Source organism: Bubalus kerabau, chromosome 17 (genome assembly GCF_029407905.1).
Source record: "Bubalus kerabau isolate K-KA32 ecotype Philippines breed swamp buffalo chromosome 17, PCC_UOA_SB_1v2, whole genome shotgun sequence".
In the NCBI taxonomy this organism is placed as follows: Eukaryota; Metazoa; Chordata; class Mammalia; order Artiodactyla; family Bovidae; genus Bubalus; species Bubalus kerabau.
The window spans coordinates 19,202,145-19,220,143 of NC_073640.1; the positions used below are offsets into that span (position 1 = coordinate 19,202,145).

The 17,999-nt window shown below is 37.1% G+C and overlaps 1 protein-coding gene across 4 annotated transcripts in view; it reads left to right on the plus strand.

Moving 5' to 3' along the window:
- The window catches only part of PHKB (phosphorylase kinase regulatory subunit beta), a 235,261-nt gene that overhangs the window by 197,305 nt on the left and 19,957 nt on the right, over positions 1-17,999 (plus strand). For all 4 annotated transcript variants that reach the window (XM_055552724.1, XM_055552725.1, XM_055552726.1 and 1 more), the window contains one exon: positions 1-203. In XM_055552724.1, the coding sequence (XP_055408699.1) occupies positions 1-203 (203 nt within the window). The remainder of the gene's footprint in view (positions 204-17,999) is intronic.

A 17,999-nucleotide genomic window follows, 5' to 3' on the forward strand; every position in this document is an offset into this window, starting at 1 on the left:
GTAACTCTGGGTGCCTTTGGGCATGAAGAAGAAGTTATCTCTAATCCTTTGTCTCCGGGAGTGATTAAGAACATCATCTATTACAAGTGTAATACCCATGATGAGAGGGAGGCAGTAATTCAGCAAGAACTGGTCATCCATATTGGCTGGATCATCTCCAATAACCCAGAATTATTCAGTGGCATGCTGAAAATACGAATTGGGTGAGTAAATACTTTCCATTTGCACAAAGAGAATTGTTCAGGTTGTCCTCAGTCTATCTGAGTGAAGTGCTGCCTCAGATCTGGTGGGTATTTAGGAAAGTGTTTCTTCCCCTAAGTCGTAGAGAAAACATCTGGTGATATGAAGAAATAAATACTAGTGGCCTGAAACAAGTCCATTGTTTATTTGACTCCCACATGAGAAGTAGTGAAGTAACTCTGTTCTCTGATAAAATCAAACACAAGGAAGTTTAAACAGTTGTATCATGTTAAAAAACAAAAAATAAAACTCCCCACTATGCACAATACTTGTAAAAATTCCTATAAAGTGAATAAGCCTTAAGAGTAAAATGATTTTTTAGTAAAGCTAGATGTCAAAAAGACAGACTTAGATAAAAATTTGGTCCTTTTAAGAATATTCTTCTGCATCTGTTTCCCACCAAAATCTGAATTTTAGTCCTTAAAATCATAAGTGTTCTCTTCGGACAAGTTGAAAGTAAGGCTCTGGTAATCTTGAATGTTCTTCATCAAGCATTGTGTGAGGCAGCACAGTAAGGTATGTGACCAGGCTCTGGCATCTGGCAGAACTGAGTGCAAGTCCTGACCTGTGCTCATCATCTCAGTACTCTGGGGTCAGTTGGCTGAACCTCCCTCCAACTTTCACTGTTTTATGTGAGATCAAACAAGGTAATATGTTTAAAACACCTACCACAACTGCATATAAGTGCTTCTTTTCATTTCTTAAAACATATTTTTGTACAAATATCACATAAATATGTTCTAATTGTAAAAAATCAAGTGTGTGAGCATATAGAGTAACCTAGTATATGGCCAATTTGGAGGTTGTTCCTCAAATATTTGAATATGTATCCTAGCCACAGCAATCAGACAAGAAAAAGAAATAAAAGGTATCCAAATTGGAAGAAAAGAGGTAAAATTGTCACTCTATGCAGACATGTTACTATATATAGAAAACCCTAACTCAAAGGGCTTCCCTTGTGGCTCAGATGGTAAAGAATCCACTTGCAATGTGGAAAACCCAGGTTCAATCCCAGGGTCAACAAAATCTCCTGGAGAAGGGAATGGCTACCCACTCCGATATTCTTGACTGGAGAATTTCATGGACAGAGGAGCCTGTGAGCTACGATCCTTGGGGTCACAAAGAGTCAGACACGACTGAGTCACTAACATGTACACAAGGACTCCACAAAAATTACTAGGTCTAATAAATGAATTCAGCCAAGTAGCAGGATACAAGATTAACATTTAGGAATCGATTGCATTCATTTATACTAACAATGAAATATCAGCAAAAATAAAAAAAAAAAGAAAGCAACCTTTTAAAATTGCACCTCCCCAAAAAGTAAATAAATAAAATACCTAGGAATAAACCTGACCAAGGAGATGAAAGTTTTATACACTGAGAACTACAAAACATTAATAAAGGTGATAAAAGAGGACTCAAAGAAATGGAAGGATATCCCATGCTCTTGGGTTAGAAGAACTAATATTGTTAAAATGGCAATACTGCCCAAAGCAATCTACAGATTTAATGCTATTCCTTATCTAATTATCCATGACATTTTTCATAGAACTAGAACAAATGATACAAAAATTTATATGGAACTATAAAAAAATGCAGAATTTCTAGAGCGATCCTTAGGGATAAAAAACACATACCTCCTTCAGACTTCAGACAATACTACAAAGCTACAACAATCAAAACAATATCATATTAATACAAAAACAGGCAAGCCGATCAATGGAATAGAGAACCCAGAAATAAACCCATACACCTACAGTCAATTCATCTTCAAAAAAGAGGCAAGAATATAAATAGGGAAAAGACAGTCGCTTCAGCAAGTCGTGCTGGGAAAGTTGGACACCTGTGTGTAAATCAGTGAAGTTAGAACACACCCTCACACCATGCACAAAAGTAAATTCAAAGTGGCTTAAAGAGTTAAACATGACATGGCACCACAAAACTCCTAGAAGAGAACATAGGGAAAAACATTCTCTGACATAAATTGTACCAATGTTTTCTAAAGTCAATCTCCCAAGACAATAGAAATAAAAACAAAAATAAATGGGACCTAATCAAACTTCCTTTGTACAACAAAAGAAGCCATTAAAGAAAAAAAAAGACAGCCTATGTAACGGGAGAAAATATTTGCAAATGATGTGACAAACTAGGGCTTAATCTCCAAAATGTACAAACAGTTCATACAATAAAAAAACCTAATCGAAAAATAAAAAGACCATAATAGACATTTCTCCAAAGAAGACATACAGATGACCAGTGGGCGCATGAAAAGATGCTCAACATCACAAATCATTAGAGAAATCAAAGCAACAATGAGGTACCACCTCACATTGGTCAGAATGGCCATCATTAAAAAGTCTTACAAATGACAAATGGTGGAGAGGGGGTGGGGAAAAGGAACCTTCCTACACTGTTGGTGGGAATGTAAGTTGGTATAGCCACTATGGATAGCAGTTTAGAGGTTCCTGTGAAAATTGAAAATAGAATTATTAATACCATATGGTCTAGCAATCCCACCCCTGGGCATATACCCAGACAAAGGTATAATTCAAAAAGATACATGCACTTCTATGTTCATAGGCTCTTTGAAAAGAACAATAGTGAGTCTCTGTCAGGCACAAATACATGTGATTGTGTGTGAGTGTGAATAAGTGGGAATACAGGGTGCTAATTTTGTGATTAAATCAATATCTTTACTATTTCTGTCCTACTTGACCTTCAATTGCTAACAAATTATAAGATGTTCTCCTGATTATGAATTTGTCAATTTCCCCTTGCATTTTTATCAGTTTTGCTTTCTATATTTTAATGCTTTGTTTTTGTTCATGTTACCTTGTAGTTTTAATGATACAATTTTGCTTGTGTCATTTATTTTCTAATTGAATTATTTTTTTAAAGTTATTTTTAATTTCAAACATCTACAAAAGCATAGAAAATGGTGTAATAAAGCCCATACTATTACTGAGCTTCAATAATATCATCATATAGCCGATTTTATTTCACTCATACCTCCCTAGTATTCATCTCATCCATAGTCTCCTTTGATTCCATCATATTATTTAATCTGTAAATACTTCAGTATGTATCTCTAAGACATAGAGACTTTTAAAAAGCATAACCATGATCCCATTACAATGTATAAAATATGACAAATGAATTCCTTTTGTTTAATGTTCCTACCATTACTTTTTAATATTACTGTTTTCTTTTTCATTGTTATTAACTTGGTATAGCTTTCCATTTGTTTACCTTCAGTGTTCTTTTTTCATTTTGATTAGGTATGTCTTTTATACTTAACATCTATGCTCTATTTGCTTTTAATCTAATCAGAGATTATCTTGTAATAGAAATATATATGTCATATTTTTGCCATTTCATTTCTATTTTGACTTATTCCTGCCATTTTATTTTGTTTTCTAGTTACCATGCTTTTTTGTTCTTACTTTTTTTCTTTCTCCTTTATTGCTAGATTGATACCCTTTCATTTCTTAGTTTTAATTTTGGATGTGAGTTTGAAGCACTTTATGTAAAATGATCACCCATTTTTTTCCTTCAAAAAATTTCATTAAAAACTAGTTGCTTTTTGGGAATTATCTGCAAGCCTCTTTGATCAATAATTCTCATTTTTGAAATTTAGACATACTTAAGAGCAGTCTTCATTTCAGCCTTGTTTGAAATAGTCAAACACTGAGAATAACACTGAGATATCCATAAGTAAGAAATAGTTCAAATAAGTTGTTAGCCATATAATAAAATGTTTTGCCACCATTACAAGTAACAAGATAAGGTTAATACACTGGCATTTATAAATTTTTGTTACTGTTCAATCACTAAGTCGTGTCTGACTCTTTGTGATCCCGTGCCTGGACTGCAGCATGCCAGACTTCCCTGTCCTCTATCTTCCAGAGTTTGCTCAAGTTCATGTTCATTTGAGTCAGTGATGCCAAGTAACCATCTTATCCTCTGACACCCCCTTCTTTTGCCTTCAGTATTTCCCAACAGCAGGGTCTTTTCAAATGAGTTGGCTCTTCACATCTGGTAGCCAAAGTATTGAAGCTTCAGCATCAGTCCTTCCAGTGAATATTCATGGTTGATTTATTTTAGGATTGACTTGTTTGATCTCCTTGCAGTCCAAGGGACTCTCAAGAGTCTTCTCCAGCACCTACAATTCAAAAGCATCAATTCTTCAGTTCTCAGCCTTCTTTATGGTCCAGCTCTCACATCCATACATGACTACTGGATAAACCGTAGCTCGGACTATATGGACCTTTGTTGGCAAAGTGATGTCTTTTGATTTTTAACACACTGTCTAGGTTTCTCATAGCTTTCCTTCCAAGAAACAAGCATCTTCTAATTTCATGGCTGTAGTCATCATCCACAGTGATCTTGGAACCCAAAAAAAAAATCTGTTACTGCCTCTACTTTTTCCCCTTCTGTTTGCCATGAAGTGATGGCATTTATAAGTATCCAAGATAAATTAAGTGAAAAAAGTTGCTAATTTTTTCCATTTTTTATCAAATTATTGTGTATATATATGTGTGTGTATGTGTGTATGTCTATATGGAAAAATATACATAAAATCACTGTCAGTTACTCTCTGTGAGAGATTTCTACTTTGTAAGTTGTGTTCAGTTTTATTTAAATTATTTTAGTTGAGGTTATTAGTTTTCAAACTATTTGCCTAATTTCAGTTAGAGTATATTTCAGATGAGCTTCCTATTCTTTATCTCCTTTTTATTTCGATTGAGAATTGAACTCATTGAACTCATTCTGCATAGAATTTGACCTGCCTTTTTACCCCTTAAAATAGTTCCTTTCAAATATTATTAATAGGATGTATTCCAAATCAGTTATAAGAACTGTGAATTATATCCTGATTGTTCAGTCTCTATTAGCTCTAAAATTTTCCACTTCAACTTTTGACTACATGGGGGGTTGCAGAAATGGGTCTTCTTGTGAGTTGTCTCTAGTTGAAATGTGATTCTTCATATCCATACAATCATTAAAAGTACTCTGTTATCACAGATTAAGGCATTTCTCTGAGGCTGATTTAGGAGTATAGGTTATAACTCTTCCAAAACACATTCTTTGTAATAAGTGTTCTATTCAGGAGACTCTTAAAGCAGTAGTCATCCTTGCTGTGACTTAAGCAAAGGTTTCGAGTGAAAGTAACTGTTCCCCAGTATCTTACAATGCTGTTTTTTTCAGCCTCTAGTAGTGTTCCCTTTACTGTGTATTCAGCATTTTAGGCTGATTCATGTTCTCTCAAAAATCCAACATAATTTTCTTTCTTGAATTCAAATCTGACCTTCATTCTCTGCATGGAAATGAAGTATGTTTCCATTCAGTCAGTCAGTCGCTCAGTCATGTCCAACTCTTTGCGACCCCATGAATTGCAGCACACCAGGCCTCCCTGTCCATCACCATCTCCCAGAGTTCACTCACTCAAGTCCATCAAGTCAGTGATGCCATCCAGCCATCTCATCCTCTGTCGTCCCCTTCTCCTTCCTGCCCCCAATCCCTCCCAGCATCAGTCTTTTCCAATGAGTCAACTCTTTGCATGAGGTGGCCAAAGTACTGGAGTTTCAGCTTTAGCATCAATCCTTCCAAAGAACTCCCAGGGCTGATCTCCTTTAGAATGGACTGGTTGGATCTCCTTGCAGTCCAAGGGACTCTCAAGAGTCTTCTCCAACACCACAGTTCAAAAGCATCAATTCTTTGGCACTCAGCTTTCTTCAGAGTCCAACTCTCGCATCCATACATGACCACTGGAAAAACCATAGCCTTGACTAGATGGACCTTTGTTGGCAAAGTAATGTCTCTGCTTTTCAATATGCTATCTAGGTTGGTCATAACTTTCCTTCCAAGGAGTAAGCATCTTTTAATTTCATGGCTGCAGTCACCATCTGCAATGATTTTGGAGCCCAAAAAATAAAGTCTGACACTGTTTCCACTGTTTCCCCATCTATTTCCTATGTAGTGGTGGGACCAGATACCATGATCTTCGTTTTCTGAATGTTGAGCTTTAAGCCAACCTTTTCACTCTCCTCTTTCACTTTCATCAAGAGGCTCTTTAATTCCTCTTCACTTTCTGCAGTTTCTTCTAAAAATAGTTTTCTTCCTATTTTTGTATCTTCTGTTCTATATGTTCAATGTCTTCTGTGAGAAATATTCTTTTTTCCTTAAACTTTCTCCCAAAATAAAAATGTCAGAACAAAGCATGTGACTTAGTATCTCATGATAGAAAAAAGCTTCATGAAGAAATTTGGTAGACAGCTTTATTCACTGTCCTGAAACTCGTCCTGGGATCAGTTGTGGCATTATATTTCCATTGTGGGTATTAAGAGTATTCCTTTGTGGGGATTAAGTATTTTGGGTTCCTGCCCAAAATACTGTGTGTGTTTCCCCCATGTGGTGGACTCACAGGGTCAGCTCTAAAAACTGGGAGATTGTCAGTTTGGGGTAAGTCTAATTTTTTTTTTTAATAAGGAGTAATTTATTTTCAAATCAGTAAGTGAAAGAACTGGGACTTACACCCATACTGCCTGACTTCAAAGTTCTTGTTCTTCATTCTTAAGTATTGTGCATGTTTTCACTTGCATATACTATTGCTCTTGGAAACAGGCCTTACTGTGTTGTTGGGTTTTTTTTCTAAAACCTCGACCATATAGTCCCTTCTACTTGATTTCAACCTATGACCTGTTTTATATTCAAGTATTCATGATGGTTTTTGTCATTAGTCAGCCTAGGATCAGTACTGTTCAGCATTGTACACTACAAGGGACACTAAGGCGGCCAAACAGTTCCAAGTTAACAACCATAAAAAATAAGATTTTGCCTCCTTTATTCATGAGACCAAGAAAATGGGGATGATTTGAAACTGATTCTAAGTTATCTCCTTGTGCAGTGCAAGAGATATATTAAGATGCTATAAAAATTCAACAAAGTAACTTGCCCTTGGTTGCAAGACCAAAAACCAGAATTTGAACCTAGGGTGGATGACTCCAGAGTTCATGCTTCCCTATCCCTCTTCCAGCTCTCATGTCTATAAACTAGGGAGGCTGTCCCTGCTTTGGCTTCCTCATTAGATTATGGGGGTTCTAGGCAAGGAATGTGAAGGTCTTTTGTAAAAGATAAAACTTAGACAGTATTGGTCTGACATTTGGTAATCTGAGATCCTCTTGTGGCATTTGGAGAACAAGTATCTTTGGGGATTTCTTTTTGCATGCCACAAATCCCAAGGAGGAGGATCCCATGCCACACCCACACCCACCAACAAACACACATACTCATCTTCCAGTTCTAGGTTTTCAAAGACCTGCTCCCACAAGAAACATCCACCCTAGAAGTATCCCTTTCCACCATAGTTGATCTCATTCAAGGCCCAATGGAATGATCCCCAAGCATTTCATATAGAAACCATGATGCAGAATTCCTTTTGGATTCTTGACTGCCATCTGAGATGGTCTTGCCCCTCCATCACCTGGTAGGACTTCATGAAACACATGGTAGACACTCACAAATCCTCCTGTGCCTACCCACATTGCTCCACCATATTAATGGAAAGGTTTTGGAACCCTGTCTCTACTCAAGGGATATCTTAACAACCTCAGAGAATTGCAGTTATCCTGTCTGTGGAGCTTGTGATAGTGCCTCTCTAAAAAGAAATAAAAGATATTTTTGTATCTTTTTAGTATATTTTTATTGCTCTTTATTCTTTTTTTTTAATTTTATTTTATTTTTTAAACTTTACATAATTGTATTAGTTTTGCCAAATATCAAAATGAATCCGCCACAGGTATACATGTGTTCCCCATCCTGAACCCTCCTCCCTCCTCCCTCCCCATTCCATCCCTCTGGGTCGTCCCAGTGCACCAGCCCCAAGCATCCAGCATCGTGCATCGAACCTGGACTGGCAACTCGTTTCATACATGATATTTTACATGTTTCAATGCCATTCTCCCAAATCTTCCCACCCTCTCCCTCTCTCTCAGAGTCCATAAGACTGTTCTAAACATCAGTGTCTCTTTTGCTGTCTCGTACACAGGGTTATTGTTACCATCTTTCTAAATTCCATATATATGCGTTAGTATACTGTATTGGTGTTTTTCTTTCTGGCTTACTTCACTCTGTAGAATAGGCTCCAGTTTCATCCACCTCATTAGAACTGATTCAAATGTATTCTTTTTAATGGCTGAGTAATACTCCATTGTGTATATGTACCACAGCTTTCTTATCCATTCATCTGCTGATGGACATCTAGGTTGCTTCCATGTCCTGGCTATTATAAACAGTGCTGTGATGAACATTGGGGTACACGTGTCTCTTTCCCTTCTGGTTTCCTCAGTGTGTATGCCCAGCAGTGGGATTGCTGGGTCATAAGGCAGGTCTATTTCCAGTTTTTTAAGGAATCTCCACACTGTTCTCCATAGTGGCTGTACTAGTTTGCATTCCCACCAACAGTGTAAGAGGGTTCCCTTTTCTCCACACCCTCTCCAGCATTTATTACTTGTAGACTTTTGGATCACAGCCATTCTGACTGGTGTGAAATGGTACCTCATAGTGGTTTTAATTTGCATTTCTCTGATAATGAGTGATGTTGAGCATCTTTTCATGTGTTTGTTAGCCATCTGTATGTCTTCTTTGGAGAAATGTCTGTTTAGTTCTTTGGCCCATTTTTTGATTGGGTCATTTATTTTTCTGGAGTTGAGCTGTAGGAGTTGCTTGTATATTCTCGAGATTAGTTGTTTGTCAGTTGCTTCATTTGCTATTATCTTCTCCCATTCTGAAGGCTGTCTTTTCACCTTGCTAATACTTTCCTTTGATGTGCAGAAGCTTTTAAGGTTAATTAGGTCCCATTTGTTTATTTTTGCTTTTATTTCCAATATTCTGGGAGGTGGGTCATAGAGGATCCTGCTGTGATGTATGTCAGAGAGTGTTTTGCCTATGTTCTCCTCTAGGAGTTTTATAGTTTCTGGTCTTATGTTTATATCTTTAATCCATTTTGAGTTTATTTTTGTGTATGGTGTTAGAAAGTGTTCTAGTTTCATTCTTTTACAAGTGGCTGACCAGTTTTCCCAGCACCACTTGTTAAAGAGATTGTCTTTAATCCATTGTATATTCTTGCCTCCTTTGTCAAAGATAAGGTGTCCATATGTGCGTGGATTTATCTCTGGGCTTTCTATTTTGTTCCATTGATCTATATTTCTGTCTTTGTGCCAGTACCATACTGTCTTGATAACTGTGGCTTTGTAGTAGAGCCTGAAGTCAGGTAGGTTGATTCCTCCAGTTCCATTCTTCTTTCTCAAGATCACTTTGGCTATTCGAGGTTTTTTGTATTTCCATACAAATTGTGAAATTATTTGTTCTAGCTCTGTGAAGAATACTGTTGGTAGCTTGATAGGGATTGCATTGAATCTATAGATTGCTTTGGGTAGTATACTCATTTTCACTATATTGATTCTTCCAATCCATGAACATGGTATATTTCTCCATCTGTTAGTGTCCTCTTTGATTTCTTTCACCAGTGTTTTATAGTTTTCTATATATAGGTCTTTAGTTTCTTTAGGTAGATATATTCCTAAGTATTTTATTCTTTCCGTTGCAATGGTGAATGGAATTGTTTCCTTAATTTCTCTTTCTGTTTTCTCATTATTAGTGTATAGGAATGCAAGTGATTTCTGTGTGTTGATTTTATATCCTGCAACTTTACTATAGTCATTGATTAGTTCTAATAATTTTCTGGTGGAGTCTTTAGGGTTTTCTATGTAGAGGATCATGTCATCTGCAGTGAGAGCTTTACTTCTTCTTTTCCAGTTTGGATTCTTTTTATTTCTTTTTCTGCTCTGATTGCTGTGGCCAAAACTTCCAAAACTATGTTGAATAGTAATGGTGAAAGTGGGCACCCTTGTCTTGTTCCTGACTTTAGAGGAAATGCTTTCAATTTTTCACCATTGAGGATAATGTTTGCTGTGGGTTTGTCATATATAGCTTTTATTATGTTGAGGTATGTTCCTTCTATTCCTGCTTTCTGGAGAGTTTTTATCATAAATGGATGTTGAATTTTGTCAAAGGCTTTCTCTGCATCTATTGAGATAATCATATGGTTTTTATTTTTCAATTTGTTAATATGGTGTATTACATTGATTGATTTGCGGATATTGAAGAATCCTTGCATCCCTGGGATAAAGCCCACTTGGTCATGGTGTATGATCTTTTTAATGTGTTGTTGGATTCTGATTGCTAGAATTTTGTTAAGGATTTTTGCATCTATGTTCATCAGTGATATTGGCCTGTAGTTTTCTTTTTTTGTGGGATCTTTGTCAGGTTTTGGTATTAGGGTGATGGTGGCCTCATAGAATGAGTTTGGAAGTTTACCATCCTCTGCAATTTTCTGGAAGAGTTTGAGCAGGATAGATGTTAGCTCTTCTCTAAATTTTTGGTAGAATTCAGCTGTGAAACCATCTGGACCCGGGCTTTTGTTTGCTGGAAGATATTTGATTACAGTTTCAATTTCCGTGCTTGTGATGGGTCTGTTAAGATTTTCTATTTCTTCCTGATCGAGTTTTGGAAAGTTGTACTTTTCTAAGAATTTGTCCATTTCTTCCACGTTGTCCATTTTATTGGCATATAATTGTTGATAGTAGTCTCTTATGATCCTTTGTATTTCTGTGTTGTCTGTTGTGATCTCTCCATTTTCATTTCTAATTTTATTGATTTGATTTTTCTCCCTTTGTTTCTTGATGAGTCTGGCTAATGGTTTGTCAATTTTATTTATCCTTTCAAAGAACCAGCTTTTGGTTTTGTTGATTTTTGCTATGATCTCTTTTGTTTCTTTTGCATTTATTTCTGCTCTAAGTTTTAAGATTTCTTTCCTTCTACTAACCCTGGGGTTCTTCATTTCTTCCTTTTCTAGTTGCTTTAGGTGTAGAGTTAGGTTGTTTATTTGACTTTTTTCTTGTTTCTTGAGGTGTGCCTGTATTGCTATGAACTTTCCCCTTAGGACTGCTTTTACCGTGTCCCACAGGTTTTGGGTTGTTGTGTTTTCATTTTCATTCGTTTCTATGCAAATTTTGATTTCTTTTTTGATTTCTTCTGTGATTTGTTGGTTATTCAGCAGCGTGTTGTTCAGCCTCCATATGTTGGAATTTTTAATAGTTTTTCTCTTGTAATTGAGATCTAATCTTACTGCATTGTGGTCAGAAAAGATGCTTGGAATGATTTCTATTTTTTTGAATTTACCAAGGCTAGCTTTATGGCCCAGGATGTGATCTATCCTGGAGAAGGTTCCATGTGGGCTTGAGAAAAAGGTGAAATTCATTGTTTTGGGATGAAATGTCCTATAGATATCAATTAGGTCTAACTGGTCTATTGTATCGTTTAAAGTTTGTGTTTCCTTGTTAATTTTCTGTTTAGTTGATCTATCCATAGGTGTGAGTGGGGTATTAAAGTCTCCCACTATTATTGTGTTATTGTTAATTTCTCCTTTCATACTTGTTAGCATTTGTCTTACATACTGCGGTGCTCCCGTGTTGGGTGCATATATATTTATAATTGTTATATCTTCTTCTTGGATTGATCCTTTGATCATTATGTAGTGACCATCTTTGTCTCTTTTCACAGTCTTTGTTTTAAAGTCTATTTTATCTGATATGAGTATTGCTACTCCTGCTTTCTTTTGGTCCCTATTTGCATGGAAAATCTTTTTCCAGCCCTTCACTTTCAGTCTGTATGTGTCCCCTGTTTTGAGGTGGGTCTCTTGTAGACAACATATGTAGGGGTCTTGTTTTTGTATCCATTCAGCCAGTCTTTGTCTTTTGGTTGGGGCATTCAACCCATTTATGTTTAAGGTAATTACTGATAAGTATGATCCCGTTGCCATTTCCTTTATTGTTTTGGGTTCAAATTTATACACCGTTTTTGTGTTTCCTGTCTAGAGAATATCCTTTAGTATTTGTTGGAGAGCTGGTTTGGTGGTGCAGAATTCTCTCAGCTTTTGCTTGTCTGAAAAGCTTTTGATTTCTCCTTCATACTTGAATGAGATCCTTGCTGGGTACAATAATCTGAGCTGTAGGTTATTTTCTTTCATCATTTTAAGTATGTCTTGCCATTCCCTCCTGGCTTGAAGAGTTTCTATTGAAAGATCAGCTGTTATCCTTATGGGTATTCCCTTGTGTGTTATTTGTTGTTTTTCCCTTGCTGCTTTTAATATTTGTTCTTTGTGTTTGATTTTTGTTAATTTGATTACCATGTGTCTTGGGGTGTTTCGCCTTGGGTTTATCCTGTTTGGGACTCTCTGGGTTTCTTGGACTTGGGTGATTATTTCCTTCCCCATTTTAGGGAAGTTTTCAACTATTATCTCCTCAAGTATTTTCTCGTGGTCTTTCTTTTTGTCTTCTTCTTCTGGGACCCCTATGATTCGAATGTTGTAGCGTTTATTATTGTCCTGGAGGTCTCTGAGATTGTCCTCATTTCTTTTAATTCGTTTTTCTTTTATCCTCTCTGATTCATTTATTTCTACCATTCTATCTTCTAATTCACTAATCCTATCTTCTGCCTCTGTTATTCTACTATTTGTTGCCTCCAGAGTGTTTTTAATTTCACTTATTGCATTATTCATTATATATTGACTCTTTTTTATGTCTTCTAAGTCCTTGTTAAACCTTTCTTGCATCTTCTCAATCCTTGCCTCCAGGCTATTTATCTGTGATTCCATTTTAATTTCAAGATTTTGGATCAATTTCACTATCATTATTCGGAATTCTTTATCAGGTAGATTCCCTATCTCTTCCTCTTTTGTTTGGTTTGGTGGGCATTTATCCAGTTCCTTTATCTGCTGGCTATTCCTCTGTCTCTTCATCTTGTTTAAATTGCTGAGTTTGGGGTGTCCTTTCTGTATTCTGGCAGTTTGTGGAGTTCTCTTTATTGTGGCGTTTCCTCGCTGTGTGTGGGTTTGTACAGGTGGCTTGTCAAGGTTTCCTGGTTAGGGAAGCTTGTGTCGATGTTCTGGTAGATGGAGCTGTATTTCTTCTCTCTGGAGTGTAATGAAATGTCCAGTAATGAGTTATGAGATGTCTATGGTTTTGGGGTGACTTTGGGCAGCCTGTATCTTGAAGCTCAGGGCTGTGTTCCTTTGTTGCTGGAGAATTTGCTTGGTATGTCTTGCCCTGGAACTTGTTGGCCCTTGTGTGGTGCTTGGTTTCAGTGTCGGTATGGAGGCGTTTGATGAGCTCCTGTCAATTAATGTTCCTTGGAGTCAGGAGTTCCCTGGAGTCAGGGTTTGGACTTAAGCCTCCTACTTCCAGTTATCGGTCTTATTTTTACAGTAGTTTCAAAACTTCTCCTTCTATACAGCACCATTGATAAAACATCTACGTTAAAGATGAAAAGTTTCTCTACTGTGAGGGTCACTCAGAGAGGTTCACAGCGTTACATGGAGAAGAGAAGTGGGAGGAGGGAGTTAGAGTTGACCCAAATGAGATGAGGTGGAATCAATAGTGGAGAGAGTGGGCTAGCCAGTAGTCACTTCCTTATGTGCACTCCACAACTGGACCGCTCAGAGATGTTCACGGAGTTATACAGAGAAGAGAAGAAGGAGGCAGGAGACAGAGGTGGCCAGAAGGATAAAAGGGGGAAATGAAAAGGAGGGAGACAGATCCAGCCAGTAATCAGTTCCCTAAGTGTTCTCCACCGTCTGGAACACACAGAAATTCACAGAGTTGGGTAGAGTAGAGAGGGGTTAGGGAGGAGATACAGGCGACCTGGTGGAGAAAACGGAGAGTCCAAAGGGAGAGAGAGCAGTCAAGCCAGTAATCTCGTTCTCTAGTGAAAAATGGGTCCTGAAGATTGGGTTCTTAAAGGTACAAAATTGGTAACAAATACATAAAAGCAAAAATTAAAAATCTAGAGTAGAGTTTGGAATTTCAAAAATGCGATGTTAATGAAAAGAAGAAGGAAAAGAAAGAGAAAAAAACGAACAAAGAAAAACAAACAAGGTTGCGAAAATTATAAAGAAACTACAGGTACAAAATTGATAACTAATACCAAAAAGCAAAAATTAAAAATCTAGAGTAGAGTTTGGAATTTCAAAAATACAATGTTAAAAAAAAAGAAGAAAAATAAAGAGAGAAAACAAACAAACCAACAAAAACAATGTCACAAAAATTATAAAGAAAATACAGGTACAAAATTGATATCAAATACCAAAAAGCATAAATTAAAAATCTTGAGTAGAGTTTGGAATTGCAGATATACGATGTTATATAAAAGAAGAAGAGAAAGAAACAGAGGGGGAAAAAGAAAAAAAAAAGTCACAGAAATTATAAAAAAAAAACTATATGTACAAAATTGATAACATATACCAAAAGGCTAAAATTAAAAATCTAGAGTAGAGTTCGGAATTTCAAAAATGCGATGTTAAAGAAAAGAAGAAGGAAAAGAAAGAGAGAAAAAACGAACAAAGAAAAACAAACAAGTTCGCGAAAATTATAAAGAAACTACAGGTACAAAATTGATAACTAATACCAAAAAGCAAAAGTTGAAAATCTAGAGTTTGGAATTTTAAAAATACAATGTTAAAAAAAAGAAGAAGAAAAATAAAGAGAGAAAACCAACAAACCAACAAAAACAATGTCGCAAAAATTATAAAGAAAATACAGGTACAAAATTGATATCAAATACCAAAAAGCATAAATTAAAAATCTTGAGTAGAGTTTGGAATTGCAGATATACGATGTTATACAAAAGAAGAAGAGAAAGAAACAGAGGGGAAAAAAAAGTCACAGAAATTATGAAAAAAACTATAGGTACAAAATTGATAACATATACCAAAAGGCTAAAATTAAAAATCTAGAGTAGAGTTTGGAATTTCAAAAATACAATGTTAAAGAAAAGAAGAAAAAGAAAAAACAAAACAAAACACGGTCAAAAAATTATAAAATATATATATGAAGTTTGCTGAAGAAGAAAAAAAAAATAGGGTCTTTTTTTTTTTTTTTGCAAAGTAATAGTTATAAAAGTGAAAATTAAAGGACAATAGAGGACTTAAATTTTTTTTAAATAAAAAAAAGAAAAAAAAGAAAGAAAGATTGATTGTAAAAATAGTAAAAATATATCTAGGTCTTTCTCTGGTTTTGTTGTGAGTATTGTGGGTTCAGTTCATTTTTGGCTAGTTCCTTGGTCTGACTTATATTTCTCAAGATCCTATGTAGTCCGTAGTAACCACAGGGTTTTAATCTATGGCCTGTAGCTTCCAAGGCATTTCCCTCTGTTATAGCTTCTTCTGTTTGCTGGTCTCTTCAGTGTCTGGTTCCCGCCCTGACACAAAGGGGACGGTGGAGGACACTTTTTTTTTATTTTATTTAGGCTCACTTGTTCAGCCGCGCTGTGGGGAGGGAGGGAGGGATGCTGCAAACAGATAACACTGGCGTGCGCTCGCAGTGCCTCAGCCACACTGAGTCTGCCCCCGCTCACGGCGCGTGTAGCCTCCCTGCCCACACTGCTCGGGCTCTAGGTTGTTCCGCCGGGAACAATCAGAGGCCGGCCCTGGGCTGAGCTCCCAGGTCCAAGCCGCTCAGGTTCAGGCACTCGGGTAGTCCTCAGAGGCGCAGACTCGGTTGGGCCTGCGTTTTGTGCTCTTCCCAGATCCGAGCAGCTCAGGTGATGTGTTTGGCGGGCGCCAATGCTGCGACTTATCGCCTCCCCGCCACTCGGTTATCTGGGTGTAAAACCGGCGCACCTTCTCAGGCAGATGTTGACCGTCCAGACCCCCAAGAAGTTTTAGTTAGCAAAGAAGCCTGCTTACAGTTTTATAGATAGTGTCTCTCTTGGGCTGCGATTGCCCCCTTACGGCTCTGGCTGCCTGTCACCGGAGGGGGAAGGTCTGCAACCGGCTATCTCTGTTCAGTCCTTTGTTCTGTGCGTGGGCCTGGCGGTGTCTTAGGTTAGGGCTGGCTTTTCGCGTGGTAGATATCCCACAGACTGGTTTGCTAGCCCAAATTATTTCGCTCAGATAGCGCTCAGGACATTCGGGCGGATTCTTACTCTAAGGGACACAGCCCGCGCAGCGCTTCCCTGCCCAGCCCCCGCTTGCTAATGCCGTGTGTAGGCGTCTGCGCTGCTTCTCCGCTGGGGGAGTTACTGTAGGGCTCACAATCTGCGATTTTTAATTGTTTATTTATTTTTTTTCACTCTCACCACTACTGTTCAACATAGTTTTGGAAGTTTTGGCCACAGCAATCAGAGCAGAAAAAGAAAAGGAATCCAGATTGGAAAAGAAGAAGTAAAACTCTCACTGTTTACAGATGACATGATCCTCTACATAGAAAACCCTAAAGACTCTACCAGAAAATTACTAGAGCTAATCAATGAATATAGTAAAGTTGCAGGATATAAAATTAGCACACAGAAATCCCTTGCATTCCTATACACTAACAATGAGAAAACAGAAATTAAGGAAATAATTCCATTCACCATTGCAACGAAAAGAACAGAACACTTAGGAATAAATCAACTTAAAGAAACAAAGGACCTATATATAGAAAACTATAAAACACTGATGAAAGAAATTAAAAATGACACAAATAGATGGAGAAATATACCATGTTCGTGGATCGGAAGAATCAACATAGTGAAAATGAGTATAACTACCCAAAGCAATCTATAGATTCAATGCAATTCCTATCAAACTACCAACAATATTTTTCAGAGAACTAGAACAAATATTTTCACAATTTGTATGGAAATACAAAAAACCTCGAATGGCGAAAGCAATCTTGAGAAAGAAGAATGGAACTGGAGGAATCAACCTGCCTGACTTCAGGCTATACTACAAAGCAACAGTCATCAAGATAGTATAGTACTGGCACAAAGTCAGAAACATAGATCAATGGAACAAAATAGAAAGCCCAGAGATATAATCCACACACCTATGAACACCTTATCTTTGACAAAGGAGGCAAGAACATACAATGGAGAAAAGACAATCTCTTTAACAAGTGGTGCTGGGAAAACTGGTCAGCCACTTGTAAAAGAATGAAACTAGAACACTTTCTAACACCATACACAAAAATAAACTCAAAATCGATTAAAGAGCTAAACATAAGACCAGAAACTTTAAAACTCCTAGAAGAAAACATAGGCAAAACACTCTCTGACGTAAATCATAGCAGGATCCTCTGTGACCCACCTCCCAGAGTAATGGAAATAAAAGCAAAAATAAACAAATGGGACCTAATTAAACGTAAAAGCTTTTGCACAACAAAGGAAACTATAAGCAAGGTGAAAAGACAGCCTTCAGAATGGGAGAAAATAACAGCAAATGAAGCAACTGACAAAGAATTAATCTCAAAAATATACAAGCAACTCCTGCAGCTCAATTCCAGAAAAATAAGTAACCCAATCAAAAAATGGGCCAAAGAACCGAACGGACATTTCTCCAAAAAAGACATACAGATGGCTAACAAACACATGAAAAGATGCTCAACATCACTATCAGAGAAATGCAAATCAAAACCACAATGAGGTACCATCTCACGCCAGTCAAAATGGCTGCTATCAAAAAGTCTACAAACAATAAATGCTGGAGAGGGTGCAGAGAAAAAGGAACCCTCTTACACTGTTGTGGGAATGCAAACTAGTACAGCTACTCTGGAGAACAGTGTGGAGATTCCTTAAAAAACTGGAAATAGAACTGCCATACGTCCCAGCAATCCCACTGCTGGGCATACACACCGAGGAAACCAGAATTGAAAGATACA